General features: G+C 44.7%; 1 protein-coding gene across 1 annotated transcript; it reads left to right on the top strand.

The window, feature by feature from the left end:
- The first annotated feature begins 20 nt into the window (after positions 1-20).
- LOC144612196 (histone-lysine N-methyltransferase PRDM9-like) lies at positions 21-16,607 on the top strand. The gene is made up of 9 exons (XM_078431754.1): positions 21-57; positions 153-275; positions 598-668; positions 1,079-1,172; positions 1,708-1,827; positions 5,884-6,155; positions 6,930-6,997; positions 11,458-11,648; positions 14,887-16,607. Exons 1-9 carry the CDS (start codon positions 21-23, stop codon positions 15,813-15,815), a joined length of 1,905 nt encoding a protein of 634 aa, XP_078287880.1. The 3' UTR covers positions 15,816-16,607.
- Positions 16,608-18,555: the final 1,948 nt, after the last annotated feature.

Genomic DNA, 18,555 nt, shown 5'->3' with positions numbered 1-18,555 from the left:
CGTGACAATTGAATAATAGCATGAATACTCTGGAGGAAATAATGATAACATTGCAAAGTGATATTTCCACAGATATTTGCACTGTTAAGTTCAGTTAAGATAAATACTTGAAGTTGGCCATAACAGATGATGAGCATTTTTATTTTTCACAGGATTGGATGTACCAAAGCCAGAATTCTTGACAAATCGGAGGAGAAGACGTCAAACCCAAGTCTACGAATCTAGCGAATCAGATGAGGATTCGACACCTAAACTTCTGACAAAAAATGCAAAACGTAATTTAAATCTGTTTGAAATATTAAATGCAGTTTTTCAACTATAATTGATTCTAATCAATTTGGCCATTAGCCTATGGAATCTGGTGCAAGGGTGATTTTATTCTTATCTTTGGAGTGGTAGGATACTTGTTAAATTGGAAAAAAAATTCCCAATGTGTTATTTATGAAATGTAAATTTACTTTTCCTAATTTTTAATTTTGTGATATGCTGCTTACATTTTTAACTCTAAAACATTAGATATATCCAGAATTGCCAAATTATTGAGATACAGTCTGTGCTTTTCCAAAGCAGCACTGATGTGGCACTTTTTTTCCTAAGGAGTCAGAATCTTTAGGCATCCTTTTAAGAATGCAAAAGGCAAGAATGCGAAAAGAAAGCCCGTCGTAAAGGTAAGAACAGAAATTATTCCCAGGATAAAGGACATGTGAGAATTAACAGAGTGGCTCTACATTGGCATTTTATTTTCTACAAGATAGAAATGACTGCTTTTTAGACAAATCTTCGTCACTGCTGTTGGAGTCAGGTGCTAACATTCGCAAATAAGTTTTTATTGTTGAAAGAGGAACAATTGTTCCCACATTTTCCCATATTTGCTGACAATATCAAACTTCCTTTTAGAGTAGAGTATGAAAGACGAGAGTTCACTGAAATATTGCACACAAGGCAGTTACTGCTTTTATTAGTAGCTTATTTGAGTATCCAAGTTAATAATGCGATGGAAGAAATAATCGAGAAGAAGTAGAGCCAATCTATTTGTGTCCTTATGAATCACAGGTTGCACCAAAATGTCTCTTTACAGGTCATTACAGGAGAGGGCAAAAGAGATTTGGGAGGAGCCGCTGAGGAAACGAAGGAAGGCACAGTGTTGGTGAAAATAATCAAAAGAGCAACAGGTAATTCTGTTTGTAAAAGTAAAACTCAAAATGAGTAACTCCTGTGCATTCCAGTAAATGATGGAGATGATATAATGACCATCTGACAACCACCATGTCATTTCAATTCATAGAACATGTTGCATATTCATATCATATCATATCATATATATACAGCCGGAAACAGGCCTTTTCGGCCCACCAAGTCCGTGCCGCCCAGCGATCCCCGTACATTAACACTATCCTACACCCACTAGGGACAATTTTTACATTTACCCAGCCAATTAACCTACATACCTGTACGTCTTTGGAGTGTGGGAGGAAACCGAAGATCTCGGAGAAAACCCACGCAGGTCACGGGGAGAACGTACAAACTCCTTACAGTGCAGCACCCGTAGTCAGGATCGAACCTGAGTCTCCATTCGCTGTAAAGCAGCAACTCTACCGCTGCGCTACCGTGCCGCCCATTATGTAACTAACGTCCATATTTTACAGTTCAACCACTTACCTGACTTGAAACAATGTAATTAGGTTATTTTTGGCTTTCTTTTTTCAGTTTTGGGATCTACAAGCGAGGAAACGACCAAACAGACAGACAAAATAATTTATAATTTACGAAATAAAAAGAGGATCATCTATACAGAAGAACAGGAGCTCCGTAATGACGATTACCTGTGTATGTCCAAAGGAACCAATTTATTTCTTCAAAGCAACCATATTTCATTAGGAGCATTGAAGTGATGGCATGGTGCATTGGTAGCCAGTACAATGGTGGAACTATGCGGGCTTTGGTTCAAGAGCACAAAATTGTGTTCACTCATGAAGACATTTTTTCTTTTAACATTAGTCACTGGTACTTTCCGTAACATTTGATGTTAACTTCTGGAATTTTGTCAGACATTGGAATCTGACATTGATTCCCCGGTAAACTGACAGTGACTGTTTAAAGAAAGTGTGGTTCATGTCCAATTTATGTAGGCACATTCCTGGTAATTGTGGGCATCATAAAGGATGTGAATCAATGTGCGTTCCTGTCATTTAAACAATGAGTCCCAAAGGATTCTTTATTGCAAAGCTACCAGTTAATTCTGTCATGTTGCACAAGATATCCAGCATCATCTGTGGAAAGAGAAACACAACTAATGTTTGAGGAGGAAGACCCTTTGTTGGAACTTCAATGTGAGATGCTAACACTGTTTTTATTTCCATAATTCTTCTCTGACTTGCTGGGATTACCAGCATTCATCTTGGATAGAATGTTTCCAGACTCATTTCAGTTTCAAATTCATTTTCCCACGAATTCAGCATTGTTTTCCTTTCTATTTGAAGATTGAATTTGACAACACAAATATTTGATTTCCCTTTTGTGAAATGCTCTCATTCTTTGACATTTTTGATTAACCTCTCTTATTCCACCATATGATTCACTGAGCCAAATCTGTTCATCACAGTTGCATTCATGTAAAATTATATTAGTCTGGCCAACTCAACCTTGTCTTGCATTTGGTAAAGTGCAGTTTAGATACAAACCATGCAATTACTTTTCTACATTGTATACTTTATTAAATCTCTTTTCTTTTTGCATAGTTATAGGGTGCAAGTTGCATCAGGAGTTAAAATTGGCAAGTAATAAAGGTACAGTAGCCTGGATATAGGGTGCAAGTTGCATCAGGAGTTAATATTGGCATGTAACAAAGGTAATTAATCTAGGGTGGTTAAAGAGATTTCAATATGTAGGCAGACTGGGAAAATCAGTATGATACAGGACCCCAAGAAAGGGAGTTTGTAGATTGCCTCCAAGATGGATTCTTTGAACAGCTTGTATTGGATGCTACCAGGGAGAAGGCAAGGGAAGTTAGAGATGGAATAAAATGAAAAGAAAAGATGTATAAGATAGCAAAGAGTAGCGGGAAGAGTGGGCAACTTTCAAAGGACAACAGAAGACGGCAAAAAGGGCAATACGGGCTGAAAAGATGAGGTAGGAAGCGAAGCTGGCCAAGAATATAAAGAAGGATAGTAAAAGCTTCTTTAGGTATGTTAAGAGAAAAAGATTAGTAAAGGCAAATGTGGGTCCCTTGAAGGCAGAAACGGGTGAAATGATTATGGGTAACAAGGAAATGGCGGAAGATTTGAACAGGTACTTTGGACCTGTCTTCACTAATGAAGGCACTAACAATCTTCCAGATGCACTAGTGGACAGAGTATCAAGGGTGTCAGAGGAACTAAAATAAATTTGCATTAGGCGAGAAATAGGATTGGGTAGACTGATGGGACTGAAGGCTGATAAATCCCCAGGGCCTGATGGTCTGCATCCCAGGGTACTCAAGGAGGTGGCTCTAGAAATCATGGACGCATTAGTGATTATTTTCCAATGTTCAATATATTCAGGATCAGTTCCTGTGGATTGGAGGGTAGCTAATGTTATCCCACTTTTCAAGAAAGGAGCGAGAGAGGAAACGGGGAATTATAGACCAGTTAACCTGACATCGGTGGTGGGGAAGATGCTGGAGTCAATTATTAAATAGGTAATAATGGCACATCTGGATAGTGGTAAAAGGATTGGTCCAAGTCAGCATGGATTTATGAAGGGGAAATCCTGCTTGACTAATCATCTGGAATTTTTTGAGGATGTGACAAGTAAAATGGATGAAGGAGAGCAAGTGGATGTAGTGTTTCTAGACTTTCAGAAAGCCGTTGTTTGATTAGGTACCACACGGGAGGTTGGTGAGCAAAATTAAAACTCATGGCATTGGGGGTAGGGTATGGACATGGATAGAGAATTGGTTGGCAGACAGGAAGCAAAGAGTAGGAATAAACGGGTCCTTTTCAGAATGGCAGGCAGTGGAGAGTGGAGTGCCGTAAGGCTCAGTGCTGGGGCCGCAACTATTTACAATATAAGTGATTTGGATGATGGAAGTAGAAGTAACACTAGCACGTTTGCAGATGACACAAAGCTGGGTGGCAGTGGGAACTGTGAGGATAATGTTAGGAGGTTGCTAGGTGAATTGGACAGGTTGAGTGAGTGGGCAGATGCATGGCAGATGCAGTATAATGTAGATAACTGTGAGGTTATCCACTTTGGCGGCAAAAATAAGGAAGCAGATTAATATATCAATGGTGTCAGATTAGGTAAAGGGGAATTGCAACGAGACCTTGGTATCCTTGTACATCAGTCACTGAAAGTAAGCGTGCAGGTACAGCAGGCTGTGAAGAAAGCTTGTGGCATGTTGGCCTTCATAACGACAGGATTTGAGTATAAGAGTAAAGAGGTCTTTATGCAGTTGAATAGGGCCCTGGTGAGACCACATTTGGAGTATTGTGTGCCGTTTTTGTCTCCTAATTTGAGGTAGGACGTCCTTGCTATTTAGGCAGTGCAGTGTAGGGTCACGAGGTTAATCCCTGGGATGGAGGGACTGTCATATGAAGAAAGATTGGAAAGACTATGGTTATATTCACTGGAGTTTAGAATGATGAGAGGGGTGGCAGTGGGAACTGTGAGGATAATGTTAGAGACATAAATAGAGACATAAAATTATAAAGGGACTGGACAAGGCAGATGCAGGAAAAATGTTCCCAATGTTGGGGGAGTCCAGAACCAGGGGACACATTCTAAGAATAAATGGGAAGCCATTTAAAACTGAGGCGAGAAGAAACTTTTTCACCCAGAGAGTTGTGAATTTGTAGAATTCTCTGCCACAGCAGGCAATGGAGGCCAATTCACTGAATGAATTTAAGAGTTCGGTAGAGCTCTTGGAGCTGGTGGAATCCAGAGATATGGGGAGAAGGCAGGTACAGGTTACTGATTGTGGATGATCAGCCATGAGCACTGTGAAGGGCCAAATGGCCTCCTCCTGTACCTATTTTAGATGTTTCTATGATGTTGGGGGAGTCCAAAACCAGGGACCACAGTTTAAGAATAAGGGGTAGGCCATTTAGAACCGAGATGAGGAAAAACATTTTCGCCCAGAGAGTTGTGAATTTGTGGAATTCTCTGCCTCAGAAGGCAGTGGAGGCCAATTAACTGGCTGCATTCAAAAGAGAGTAGATAGAGCTCTTGGGGCTAGCGGAATCGAGGGATATGGGGAGAAGGCAGGAACAGGGAACTGATTGTGGATGATTAGCCATGATCACATTGAATGGTGGTGCTGGCTCGAAGGGCCGAATGGCTTGCTCCTGCACCTATGTCAATGGTCTTAATTCATCTGCCTTGTTACAAATGCTTCATAAGTTCACATAATAGACTTACTTTTATCCTTCAAAACACTTTTCTTGGAGTTGACTCCATGCACTACAGCACTGTTACCGTTAAACATACTTTGCATTACATCATGCTTGTTATTACTAAATGCAAAATTATATTCCATGGTCATGATTTTTCTCTTGATGTTTATAAATATCCATACAGTTTAACACGGCAGCCATTTTGAATTTAATAGCGGCATCTTACCCTGAAGATTTTCATGGGGGACAAACATCACAAAGAGATTCTTCACAAATCGGCCACTATTAATCTTTCACATTTTCAATGCTTCCGCAGAAGAGTAATTTTGGAAAGAGTAATTTTCCCAAGATCTCCTGCACAACATCTACATCATGGTCGTATTATATTCTGAAATACTTTTAATAAGATAACATCTTTTGTGGATCAACAAGTATTTTCAGTACCAAGTGCAGCCATTTTCAATAACGCCAACACCCTGATCAGTTCTTAATTTTATATTTTCCGTTTTAGTTTGTGAAGCCTGTGAGACATTTTTTATTGAAGAATGCCCTGTGCATGGCCCACCAATCTTCATGAAGGACACTGTCATTGATTACAATCGCCCCGATAGAGCTCATTTAACTCTACCAGAGGGCCTCAGCATTGCCACGTCCAAAATTCGTAAAGCCGATCTTGGCGTCTGGAATGAAGGGAAGGTTATTCCCAGGGGCATTAATTTTGGACCCTATGAAGGAGAAGTTTCAAATGAAAAAGAAGCTGCTATCAGTGGTTATTCATGGGCGGTAAGTGGTTCCAATAGTTCATCATGGAAAATGCTCAGCAGGTTTGATAACATTTGTTGAAGAAAGATCATCATCCTGAAATGTGAGCTGTGTTTTATCCTCCACGAATGCTGCCTGCCTTGCTGGGTATCTCCTGAATTCTCTGTTTTTATTACAATTTTTTTGTAGCTGAATTATTTTATATTCTAATCAAAGTCATCAAGTTTCTTACCAATAAAGAGACAGTTTGAAGCTAACTGAAAATAATTTTTGTAACTTAGATTCTTAATTACATGTTTCCATTTTAATTTGGTTGTCAATGTGAGTAGAGACTGAAGGGTCTGTGCTCTTTGTCTTTCTCTTCTGTTCCAGTGATTCCCACTTCACTGCTCAGACTGGCATCCCTCTCCCTCACCCAATCTCTGAGCTGACTCAGTGCCGCATCTCCTTCCTGTTCTGCTGCCCCTCTTTCACCCTGATGTCCGACCTCCTTGTTTGAGAATACATTGAACGTTTCTGACTAATCAGAAATCATTAGCACAGTGACATTACCAAAATTAAAGAACCTATTACAACCCGACAAATCTCCTTGAAATTGTGCAAAATGTTTATTATATTCTTGGGGTTTCTTTGCCATGTGATTTAATTCGCAGGAATTTTCGAGTGATCTGATATAAAAATATAATCAAGTAAAATAGGTGAAGTGGTAGTTAGTTGAAGGGAACTGGGAACTGTAAGCTTCACGTTTGTTTTCTTTATCAATGTGGTTTTTTAAACTAAATATCTCTTTTATAGATCAGTAAGGCAAACAATGACACTGAATACATTGATGCACAGGATGAATCTAAATCAAACTGGATGAGGTAAGGAAAGACTAATGCTTATCATAATAATAAGCAATAACTGGGTTATTTCAGAAAGGAGACACAAGAGACTGCAGATGCTGGAATCTTGGAGTAAAAGCAAAGTGTGAGAGGAACTCAGTGGGTCAGGCAGCATCTGTGCAGGGAATCGACAGACAACGTTTCGGGTGGGACTTTTTTTCAGACTGATGGAGTGCAAGGGAATAAAGCTGGAAAAGAGAGGTGTGGGTGGGACAAAGGTGGGCAAATGAGGGGAAAGAAACATAGAAAACAGGTGCAGGAGGAGGCCCTTTGAGCCGGCACCGCCATGCACTGTGATCATGGCTGATCATCCACAATCAGTAACCTGTGCCTGCCTTCTCCCCATATCCCTTGATTCCACTAGCCCCAAGAGCTCTATCTGACTCTTTTAAATTCATCCAGTGAATTGGCCTCCACTGCCTTCTGTGTCGGAGAATTCCACAAATTCACAACTCTCAGGGTGAAAATGCTTCTTCTCACCTCAGTTTTAAATGGCCTCTCCTTTATTTTAAAGATTGTAATCCCTGGTTCTGGACACCACCAACATTGGGAACATTTTTCCTGCATCTAACTTGTACAGTCCTTTTATAATTTATACATCTCTATAAGATCCCCTCTAATCTTTCTAAACTCCAGTGAATACAGGTCCAATCTTTCCCCATATGACAGTCCCGCCATCCCAGGGATTAACCTGGTGAATCTACGCTGCGCTGCCTCAATAGCAAGGACATCCTTCCTCAAATTAGGAGACCAAAACTGCACATAATACTCCAGATGTGGTTTTACCAGAGCCCTAAACAACTGCAGAAGGATCTCTGCTCCTATACTTAAATCTTCTCGTTATGAAGACCAACATGCCATTGGCTTTCATCACTGCTTGCTGTACCTGCACACTTACTTTCAGTGCCTGGTGTACAACGACACCCAGGTCTCGCTGCACTTCCCCTTTACCTAATCTGATACCATTGAGATAATAATCTGCCTCCTTGTTTTTGCCACTATGCTTTGTGTCATCTGTAAACTTGCTAGTGTTACTTGTAATTCCAACATCCAAACCATTAATTTATATGATGAATAGTTGCGGCCCCAACACTGAGCCTTGCGGCACTCCACTCGCAACTGCCTGCCATTCCGAAAAGGACCCGTTTATTCCTACTCTTTGCTTCCTGTCTGCCTTCCAATTCTCTATCCATGTCAGTACCCTACCCCCAATACTGTGTGCTCTAATTTTGCTCACCAACCTCCCGTGTGGGACCTTATCAAAAGCTTTCTGAAAGTCTACGTACACTACATCCACTGGCTCTCCTTCATCCATTTTACTTGTCACGTCAAAGAATTCCAGAAGATTAGTCAAGCAAGATTTCCCCTTCATAAATCCATGCTGACTTGGACTTATCCATTTACTGCCATTATTGTCAAATGTGCCGTTATTGCCTCTTTAATAATTGACTCAAGCATTTTCCCCACCACCGATGACAGGCTAACTGGTCTATAATTCCCCGTTTTCTCTCCCGCTCCTTTCTTGAAAAGTGGGATAACATTAGCGACCCTCCAATCCACAGGAACTGATCGTGAATCTATTGAACATTGGAAAATGATCACCAATACATCCACGATTTCTCGAGCCACCTCCTTGAATACCCTGGGATGCAGACCATCATGCCCTGGGGATTTATCAACCTTCAGTCCCATCAGTCTACGCAATACTATTTCTCGCCTAATGCAAATTTCTTTCAGTTCCTCTGTCTCCCTAGATCCTCTGTCCTCTAGTACATGTGGGAGATTGTTTACGTCTTCCTTAGTGAAGACAGATCCGAAGTACCTGTTCAACACTTCCACCATTTCCTTGTTACCCACAATAATTTCACCCGTTTCTGCCTTCAACGGACCCACATTTGTCCCAACTAATCTCTTTCTCTTAACATACTGAAAGAAGCTTTTACTGTCCTTCTTTATATTCCTGGCCAGCTTCCCCTCGTACTTCATCTTTTCAGCCTGTATTGCCTTTTCCTTTTCCTCGAGTTCCCTTATTAAATCTGGTTTGTTGGACAACACTGAATCCAGAATTGCCATCTCTCTGGTAGGCTGGAGTACAAACTGCTCTAAGAATCCATCTCGAAGGCACACTGCAAACTCCCTTTCTTGGGGTCCAGAACCAACCTGATTTTCCCTGTCTCCCTGTGAACTGTGAACTGTGAGGAAGATGCTATGAGTTGCAGGGTGACTTGGACAGGTTGCGTGAGTGGGCGGATGCATGGCAGACGTAGTTTAATGTGGATAAGTGTGAGGTTATCCACGTTGGTGGTAAGAATAGGAAGGGAGAGTATTATCTGAATGGTGTCAAGTTAGGAAAAGGGGACGTACAACGAGATCTGGGTGTCCTAGTGCATCAGTCACTGAAAGGAAGCATGCAGGTACAGCAGGCAGTGAAGAAAGCCAAGGAATGTTGGCCTGCATAACAAGAGGAGTTGAGTATAGGAGCAAAGAGGTCCTTCTGCAGTTGTACAGGGCCCTGGTGAGACCGCACCTGGAGTACTGGGTGCAGTTTTGGTCTCCAAATTTGAGGAAGGATATTCTTGCTATTGAGGGCGTGCAGCGAGATTTACTAGGTTAATTCCCGGAATGGCGGGACTGTCGTATGTTGAAAGACTGGATCGACTAGGCTTGTATACACGGGAATTTACAAGGATGAGAGGAGGTCTTATCGAAACGTATAAGATTATTAAGGGGTTGGACACGTTAGAGGCAGGAAACATGTTCCCAATGTTGGGGGAGTCCAGAACAAGGGGCCACAGTTTAAGAATAAGGGGTAGGCCATTTAGAACTGAGATGAGGAAAAACATTTTCAGTCAGAGAGTTGTAAATCTGTGAAATTCTCTGCCTCAGAAGGCAGTGGAGGCCAATGCTCTGAATGCATTCAAGAGAGAGCTAGATAGAGCTCTTAAGGATAGCGGAGTCAGGGGGTATGGGGGAAGGCAGGAACGGGGTACTGATTGAGAATGATCAGCCATGATCACATTGAATGGCGGTGCTGGCTCGAAGGGCAGACTAGCCTCATCCTGCACCTATTGTCTATTGTCTGCCTGCATATTGAAATCTCCCATAACCACAAACCTTTGTTACATGCCAGTTTTAACTCCTGCTGCAACTTAAACCCTATATCTACGCTATTGTTTGGGGGTGTGTACATAACTCCCATACCTTTACAATTCCTCAACTCTATCCACAGTGACTCTATATCGTCAGACCCTATGTCATCTCTCACAAAGGACTGAATTTCATCCCTTCCCAACAGAGCTACCCCACCTCCTCTGCCCACCTGCCTGTCCTTTCTATAGGACGTATAACCCTGAATATTCAGTTCCCAGTCGCGATCCTACTGCAGCCATGTCTCTATAATCCCCACAATGTCATATCTACCAATCTCTAACTGAGCCTCAAGCTCAACCTCTTTACTTCTTATACTTTGCACATTCATATATAACACTTTTAATCCATTACTCATCTCACCTTTCACATCGATTCCTATTACACTTGGCCATTCTCTCCTATCCTTTCGTGAGCTTTCTGTCCCGTTTATTCTGGGGTCTTAACTTTTCCTATACTCTCTTTCCCTTCAACTCCATCTTTGTTTATCCCATTTGACATCCCCCTCCCCCCACTATTTAGTTTAAAAGAGGGGATGAATGGGAAATACATGACTCGGGGAAGGAAAATGGTCCATTTTACTCATTAATCCAGAAAGATTCAGCATTCTGTCTGGGCGATGCTTTCCTTGCCTAAACCAGCCTTTCTCCTTGGATCACTCCATAACCCACAACTCCTATCTCAAGCCTCGTGCTTTTGGAATGTCACCTGATGCTGCAAAACTTTGCATCAAATATTCAGCCTGTCATGTCTTGATCTGTGACTGGGAGACTGATGCCACAGTTTAAAATCAGGTCTTGATGTTAAAATCTGTGGTATCTCCGTGAAACCAATATTCCAAGAGAAGAATAACTCAATTCACGCCACGCTGCACCACAGCTGCTCTGTCTTTGCCTCCCTGTAAATAACACAGCCAGGGTCAACAGTGTTTAATTGTTCAACAATGAAATTCTAACTTCCTGCAGCTTAACAAGTCTGTTAACGCAATAACATGCAGATAAATAGAAAGTAATCAACAATACAATAACAACAACAGTAATACCAGGTAGACATAAAAACAGAAAAGACTGGAAATACTGCGTAGGTCAGGCCGCTTCTGTGGGAAGAGAAACAAAGTTCAAGTTTCCTTCAGCAGTGTGCTGACAAAGGGTGTACAATATTTCAGGTTGAATTTGGACCATGGCTGGGGACATCTCCCATTCAACAGACTTTGCTGATATACTTTACGTTCTGTGTTCACTTATAATTTTAAGTGACTGTTGTACCTTCTATCTGTGCTTGTTGTGTTGCAGATTTGTGAACTGTGCCAGAAAGGGGAAGGAACAGAACCTTGTTGCCTTCCAGCACCGGGGCAACATTTACTACAGGACTTGCAAGCCGGTTCCTCCTCACTGCGAGTTGCTGGTCTGGTACGGTGATGACTATGCCAAGGAGCTGGGAATCACATGGACCACAATGTGGATGTCAAACCAAGACCCAAAACGTGAGGATTCTGCACAAATCGGGGAACTGCAGGCAACTTTAATTGTGTGGGAAGGAACTGCAGATGCTGCAGATAGACACAAAATGCTGGATTTACTCAGCAGGACAGGCAGCATCTCGTGAGAGAAGGGATGGGTGATGTTTTGGGTCGAGACCCTTCCGATTAGTTAGCGAAGAGGGAAACGAGAGATATTAAACAACGATGTAGAGAGATAAAGAACAATAAATGAAAGATATGCAAAAAAATAAAAATAATAAAGGAAACCTACCATTTCTGGACTATCTCCGACATCTCCCTACCGTTTCTGGACCTCCCATCTCCATCACAGGAGACAGACTAGTGACTGACATCTACTATAAACCCACTGACTCGCACAGCTATCTGGACTACACTTCTTCCCACCCTGTCTCCTGCAAAAAGTCTATCCCCTACTCCCAATTCCTCCGTCTACGCCGCATCTGCGCCCGGGGTGAGGTGTTTCACACTAGGGCATCAGAGATGTCCTCATTCTTCAGGAAACGGGGCTTCCCCTCTTCCATTATAGATGAGGCATTCTCTAGGGCCTCTTCTATATCCCGCAGCTCCGCTCTTGCTCCCCCTCACCCCATTCGAAACAAGGACAGAATCCCCCTCGTTCTCACCTTCCACCCTATCAGCCAGAGTATCCAACAAATCATCCTCCAACATTTCTGTCACCTCCAACGGGACCCCACTACTGGCCACATCTTCCCATCCCATCCCCTTTCTGTGTTCCGCAGAGACCGTTCCCTCCGTAACTCCCTGGTCCACTCGTCCCTTCCTACCCAAACCACCCCATCCCCAGGCGTTTTCCTCTGCAACCGCAGGAGATGCAACACCTGTCCCTTTACCTCCCCCCTCAACTCCATCCAAGGACCGAAACAGTCTTTCCAGGTGAGGCAGAGGTTCACCTGCACTTCCTCCAACCACATCCATTGCATCCGCTGCTCTAAATGTCAATTTCTTTACATCGGCGAAACCGAATGCAGGCTCGGCGATCGTTTCGTTCAACACCTTCACTCAGTCCGCCTTAACCAACCTGATCTCCCGGTGGCTGAGCACTTCAACTTCCCCTCCCACTTCCAGTATGACCTTTCTGTCATGGGCATCCTCCAGTGCCATAGTGAGGCCCACCGGAAATTGGAGGAACAGGAACTCATACTTGGCTTGGGCAGCTTGCAGCCCAGCGGAATGAACATTGACCTCAACTTTAGATAGTTCCTCTGTCCCTCTCTTCCCCTTCCCCTTCCCAGTTCATTCTCTATCTTCCTGTCTCCACTTATATCCTTCCTTTGTCCAGCCCCCCTGACATCAGTCTGAAGAAGGGTCTCGACCCGAAACGTCACCCATTCCTTCTCTCCTGAGATGCTGCCTGACCTGCTGAGTTACTTCAGCATTTTGTGAATAAGGGAAACAGGCCTTTGTTATCTGTTTATGTGAAAATAAGAAGCTGGTGCGACTTGTGTGGGGGAGGGACAGAGAGAAAGGGAATACCGGGTTTACTTGAAGTTCGAGAAATCAATATTCATACCTCTGGGCTGCAAGCTGCCCAAGCAAAATATGAGATGCTGTTCCTCCAATTTGCGTTTAACCTCACTCTGACAATGGCAGAAACCTAGGACAGAAAGGTCAGTGTGGGAATGGGTAGGAGAATTAAAGTGTTTAGCAACCAGGAGATCAGGTAGGTTCAGGGGGACTGCTTGAAGGTGTTCAGCAAAACGATCGCCATAATCCGTCTATGTTTGGTCTTCCCGATGTATAAGAGTCCACATCTTGAACACAGTAGATGAGGTTGGAGGAGGTGCAAGTGAACCTCTGCCCAACCTGAAAGGACTGTTGGGGTGCCTGAACAGATTTGAAGGAGGAGGTATTGGGGCAGATGTTGCATCTCCTGCAGGGGAAGGTACCTGGGGAGGGGGTGGTTTGGGTGGGAAGGGCCCAATTAACCAGGGAGTTGCGGAGGGAACGGTTTCTGTGGAAGGCGGAAAGGGGTGGAGATGGGAAGACGTGACTAGTGGTGGGATACCGTTGGAGGTGGCGAAAATGTCGGAGGATTATGTGTTGTATGTGAGGGCTGATGGGGGTGAAAGGTAAGGACTAGCGGGACTCTGTCTCTGTTACGAATAGGGAGAGGGGGAGGAAGGCAGAGCTGTGGGGTACCGAGGAAACAGGAGTGAGGCCTCATCTCTGATGGGAGAGGGGAACCTCCATTCCCTAAAGAATGAGGACATGTCAGATGTCCTGGTAGGGAACCCCTCATCTTGATGTGGCATAGACGGAGGAATTAGGAGTAGGGGATGGAGTCTTTGCAGGAAGCAGGGTGGGAAGAAATGTAGACAAGGTAGTTGTGGACTGTCAGTGGGTTTGTAATAGATGTCAGCCTGTGATGGAGACTGAGATCAAGAAAGGCGAGGGTGGTGTCAAAGATGGTCCAAGTGAATTTGAGTGCAGGATGGAAATTGGTGGTGAAGTTAATGAAGTCCATGAGTTCTGGATGGGTGCAGGAGGTAGTACCGATGCACTTGTCAATGTGACGGAGATCGAGGTCAGGGATAGGGCCAGTGTACGCCTGGAACAGGGATTGTTCAACATAATCAAACTTTAACTAATTTACTGTAAAATAATTACGGGTGTTTAAAGTGGCACGTCAGAAACTATGATCAAAAACAAAGCAGCAGTTGTAGTAAGGATGAGAAATTTGCAGAATAGTGAAGTGCAGAGAATTGTGCTGAATGATGTCGCGGGTGTCAGAAGCACAAAAACTTTGTGGATGCACTGATTTTATTCAAAACATCCTTGGAGCAACTCACGCTGAATCACTGAGCATTTACAAAGATGCAGTCAGCCCCTTTGCCCTGCTGTCGTCCTCAGCAACTCCCAGCTCATGATGTTATTTGACATCTGCACTTTGCTTTTCACTTGCCCATTTTAACAAGCCAGTTATCACACTGGGTTAGAAGAATTCTTAAAAACTTACTGACGTGTACCTTGTTCCTTGGGGGATATCAAAGACTGAATCCATCCCCCTGGAGTATTTATCAAAATCATCTGGTGATTGATAAATCCCTCCTCCCCACAATCTTTCACGAGTCACGCCTGTAAATTATTTCAATTAACATCTCCGAGCAGCTCCATTAACACTGAAGCATTTACTAATCTGTCTTCCAAATCAGAGCGTGGATTTTTTGCTGAAAGTGATCATTTCTGTTTCCTTCTCCAGCGGTAGACAGCGTGACCCAAGGAGACTGTCATCCCTGCCCTCACTGCACTATAGCATTCACCACGGCGGAGTACCTTACAAGGCACTTAAGAAGGCATCCTGAAGCCTCCAGACCAACGCCAGCTGGTCAACCTTCTTCCCCCAGAGTGGACACAGATCCACAAAGTAAACGTGAGCAGAGTCCGTTCACACCATCTGACGGAAGGAGGGCAATAGGGAAGTCAGGTGATATTCCAGGACGAATAACGGAGAGACGGCATGAATGTGCAGAATGTGGGAAGTGTTTCACGCGGGCAGCGACTCTCCACCGACACCAGCGGATCCACACCGGAGAGAGGCCGTACACATGTTCTGTCTGTGGGAAGGGCTTTGCACAGGCAGGGAACCTCCATCTCCACCAGCGGACCCACACCGGAGAGAGGCCATACACATGTTCTGTCTGTGGGAAGGGCTTTGCACGGACAGGGCACCTCCATCTACACCAGCGGACCCACACCAGAGAGAGGCCATACACATGTTCTGTCTGTGGGAAGGGCTTTGCACAGGCTGGGAACTTCCATCTACACCAGCGGACCCACACCGGAGAGAGGCCATACGCATGTTCTGTCTGTGGGAAGGGCTTTGCACAGGCTGGGAACCTCCATCTACACCAGCGGACCCACACCGGAGAGAGGCCATACACATGTTCTGTCTGTGGGAAGGGCTTTGCACAGGCTGGGAACCTCCATCTACACCAGCGGACCCACACCGGAGAGAGGCCGTACACATGTTCTGTCTGTGGGAAGGGCTTTGCACGGGCAGGGAACCTCCATGTACACCAGCGGACCCACACCGGAGAGAGGCCGTACACATGTTCTGTCTGTGGGAAGAGCTTTTTTTATCTCTTTCAGCAGAAAGCTCACACCTGCCGTGAAACGTGCCCTGTGTGAGGGAATGTTTTTAAGGACACAGCAGCTTTCACTGTTCACCTGAGAGCCTGTGCAGAACAGTAAAAGGTCACCAATTGTCAGTGTTATCATTTCCTTTATATTATTTTATTTTATATTATTTCAATTATTTCCTTTTGAATTACGTTGAGTAATTATTTCTATTTCCAGTCAGTATCAATATTGGCACTTGCTGTATTTCCCTCTTTATGGTGATACTTTGTGTGGAGAAGTCTGGGGTATAAGGGATGGGTCCGTGGTTCCCACTCCCTGTGTGAATTGGGGACCAGGGATGGGTATCATTGCCGCATGTCCGACCCTCTCCAGACTGCATCTTCCGACTGGGATAGACTGCCCCCACTGGGATATTCTGACTGTGCTGTTGTGATGCAGTCTGGTTCTCGCACTGAGTTCATCAACATGGCGATTGATACATCAGCCACTTTTATTGTTGCCGCAAGTCAGGAGAACCGTTCTGTGCCGTGGGCTCATTGCTCCGGTTACTTTGATCAAACTGCTGGTCCCTGCAGGTTTCACTTTATTCCTGTGAGATTTCTTGAAGCGGTGATCAGTAAAATGCTGACACTGGAGTTTGAACGTTTTAAGTGTTGTTCGAAGTATAAGGAGAAGGTGAGTTTGTAAATTGAATCGTTGGTTCTGTTGGTTGATGTAATTTATTTAACGGAGGTTTGAGATCCGAAATGTGTTTTAATTTGTATCATTCTGCGTTGTATTTAAAATATTTCTGTGTGAGGCGATTGACCAGCACCCGCGTTGTTCCGGCTAAATCTGTTCATGTTATTCTCATGTTATTAAAGTAATTGTGTTGTGAATCAATGTGATTGGAGTATGTTTAATGGCGGTTGCATCAACTACCTGGGAGCTCCGTGCATCATGTTCCCTGTTGTTGCTGATGGGAAGTACAGCGGCTCAGTGGACGCACGGCGCTGGTCACTGTGTAATCCCCTCCTGCCTCATCACCAAACCTTCCCAGCGCTCGGCTCTCCACCCCTGCCGCTGCAGCGCCTGCACACATGCACCGTCCAGTATTTATGCTCTTTGTTCTGCCGGCCGGCTTCACCCTCTGCAGCGCTGCATCAATACACACGCGGCTCATGCAAGCTGTTTCCCCAGTCTGTCCGATGCGCTTGTGACATGGTCCCTGCTCCTCCGGCCGCCGTGAGGTTCCCGCGGTGGGCGACGAGTGCGTGTGTGTGTGGGACCCTGGTGAGTGCGGGCGGGAGGGAGGGCGAGGGCAGCGTCAGGAAATGGAGGGGAGACACAAGAAACTGCAGATGCTAGATTACAAATAAAATACACAGCGCTGGAGTAACTCAGCGGGTCAGGCAGCATCTGTGGGGGACATGGTTAGGCGATGTTTCGGGTCGGGACCCGTCTTCCGACTCTAATGGAGGGGATTGGAGGGGATTGGATTCAGCTGCCGTCAAGCTGACAAAGGTCATAAGTGATAGGAGCAGAATTAGGCCATTCAGCCCACGGATGTGTGGAACAAGCTGCCAGAGGAGGTAGTTGAGGCAGGGACTATCCCAACATTTAAACAGTTTAGTCTTGCACTGATAGGAAACTTCACTGGAATTAAGTATTCTTTATTTTAGGCTTTCGAGATGGAGCGTGGAAACAGGCCCTTTGTCTCAACGAGTCCACGCTGACCAGCGATCACCATGTATCACCCCACACACAAGCACTATCCTACACCATGAGGGACAATTTACTGCAGCCAATTAACCTACAAACCTGCACGTTTTTGGAGTGGGAGGAAACCAGGGCACCCGGAGAAAACCCACACGGTCACGGAGATAGCGTATAAACCCCGTACAGACAGCACCTGTAGTCAGGATCAAACCCGGGTCTCTTTTAAAAAAATATATACAAAAGCTTTTATTCAGAAAACAAAACAAACATACAAAAGGGTAACACGATCAAAGGCTGCCGATATTGGCAGTTTACAAACAAACAAACATCAAATGAATACATTTATCAATAATACACTCGACGTCCCGCGGCAACCAGCGTTCACGGAAGGCCTCCAGCGGCTCCTGGACACCACGTGTTCCCTCTCCAGGGACACGCGGGCACGGACGTTGGCCCGGAAGAGGGGCAGGCAGCCGACCCCGGTGCGGCCGTCGACTACCGCTGCCTGGACCCGCAAATGGCCATCTTGGCGAGGCCCAGGAGCAGACCGACAGGGAGGCCCGACCGTCCCTCCTGACCCTACCCTCCCCCCCCCCCCCCCCCCCCCCCCCTCCCCCTTCTGCACTGGGTGCCCAAAAATCAGGAGCACAGGACTAAAATGGAGCCAAAACTTGGGGAGCAGCCCCTTTAGAGACTCGGACACGGGCTGCAACTGTAATGTCCCGTCATATCTGTTAGTCTTGTGTCATGTTCTGTGTTTAGATTCCCATGTCATGTCATGTCCACGTCTTGTCCTTAGTGCGGTTCGTCAAATTAAAATCACTCGTGTCAAGTCTCGTGCTCACTTCCTGTTTTAAGGTGAAACTTACCTCTTATCTCATTTCAGGTCCCTTGACTTCCTGCCATTGTAATTGTCAGCCCCGCCTTGATTGTTTCCACCTGTGTGCCCTTACCTCATGTATATATAGTCCACGCCTCCCTTTGTCCTGTGCCAGTTCGTCTTGTGATTCATGTGCTCTCGGTCATTGATTCTCGACTTACCCGCATTGTTTCCAAGTTCTTGTCAAGCGTAGTATAGTTAGTGAGTATC

The sequence above is a fragment of the Rhinoraja longicauda genome, chromosome 43 (assembly GCF_053455715.1).
Source record: "Rhinoraja longicauda isolate Sanriku21f chromosome 43, sRhiLon1.1, whole genome shotgun sequence".
Classification (NCBI taxonomy): Eukaryota; Metazoa; Chordata; class Chondrichthyes; order Rajiformes; family Arhynchobatidae; genus Rhinoraja; species Rhinoraja longicauda.
The sequence above is the reverse complement of the archived record's forward strand: the minus strand, read 5'-3'. Positions and strand labels throughout refer to the sequence as shown.

What these genes read in the sequence shown, in the direction of transcription:
- LOC144612196 (XM_078431754.1), top strand. Translation starts at nt 21, where the DNA reads ATGAATACTCTGGAGGAAATAATGATAACATTGCAAA. An exon ending in AAAGAAAGCCCGTCGTAAAG is followed by an intron (nt 669 to 1,078) that starts GTAAGAACAGAA and finishes GTCTCTTTACAG; the next exon opens with GTCATTACAGGAGAGGGCAA. An exon ending in AATAATCAAAAGAGCAACAG is followed by an intron (nt 1,173 to 1,707) that starts GTAATTCTGTTT and finishes TTCTTTTTTCAG; the next exon opens with TTTTGGGATCTACAAGCGAG.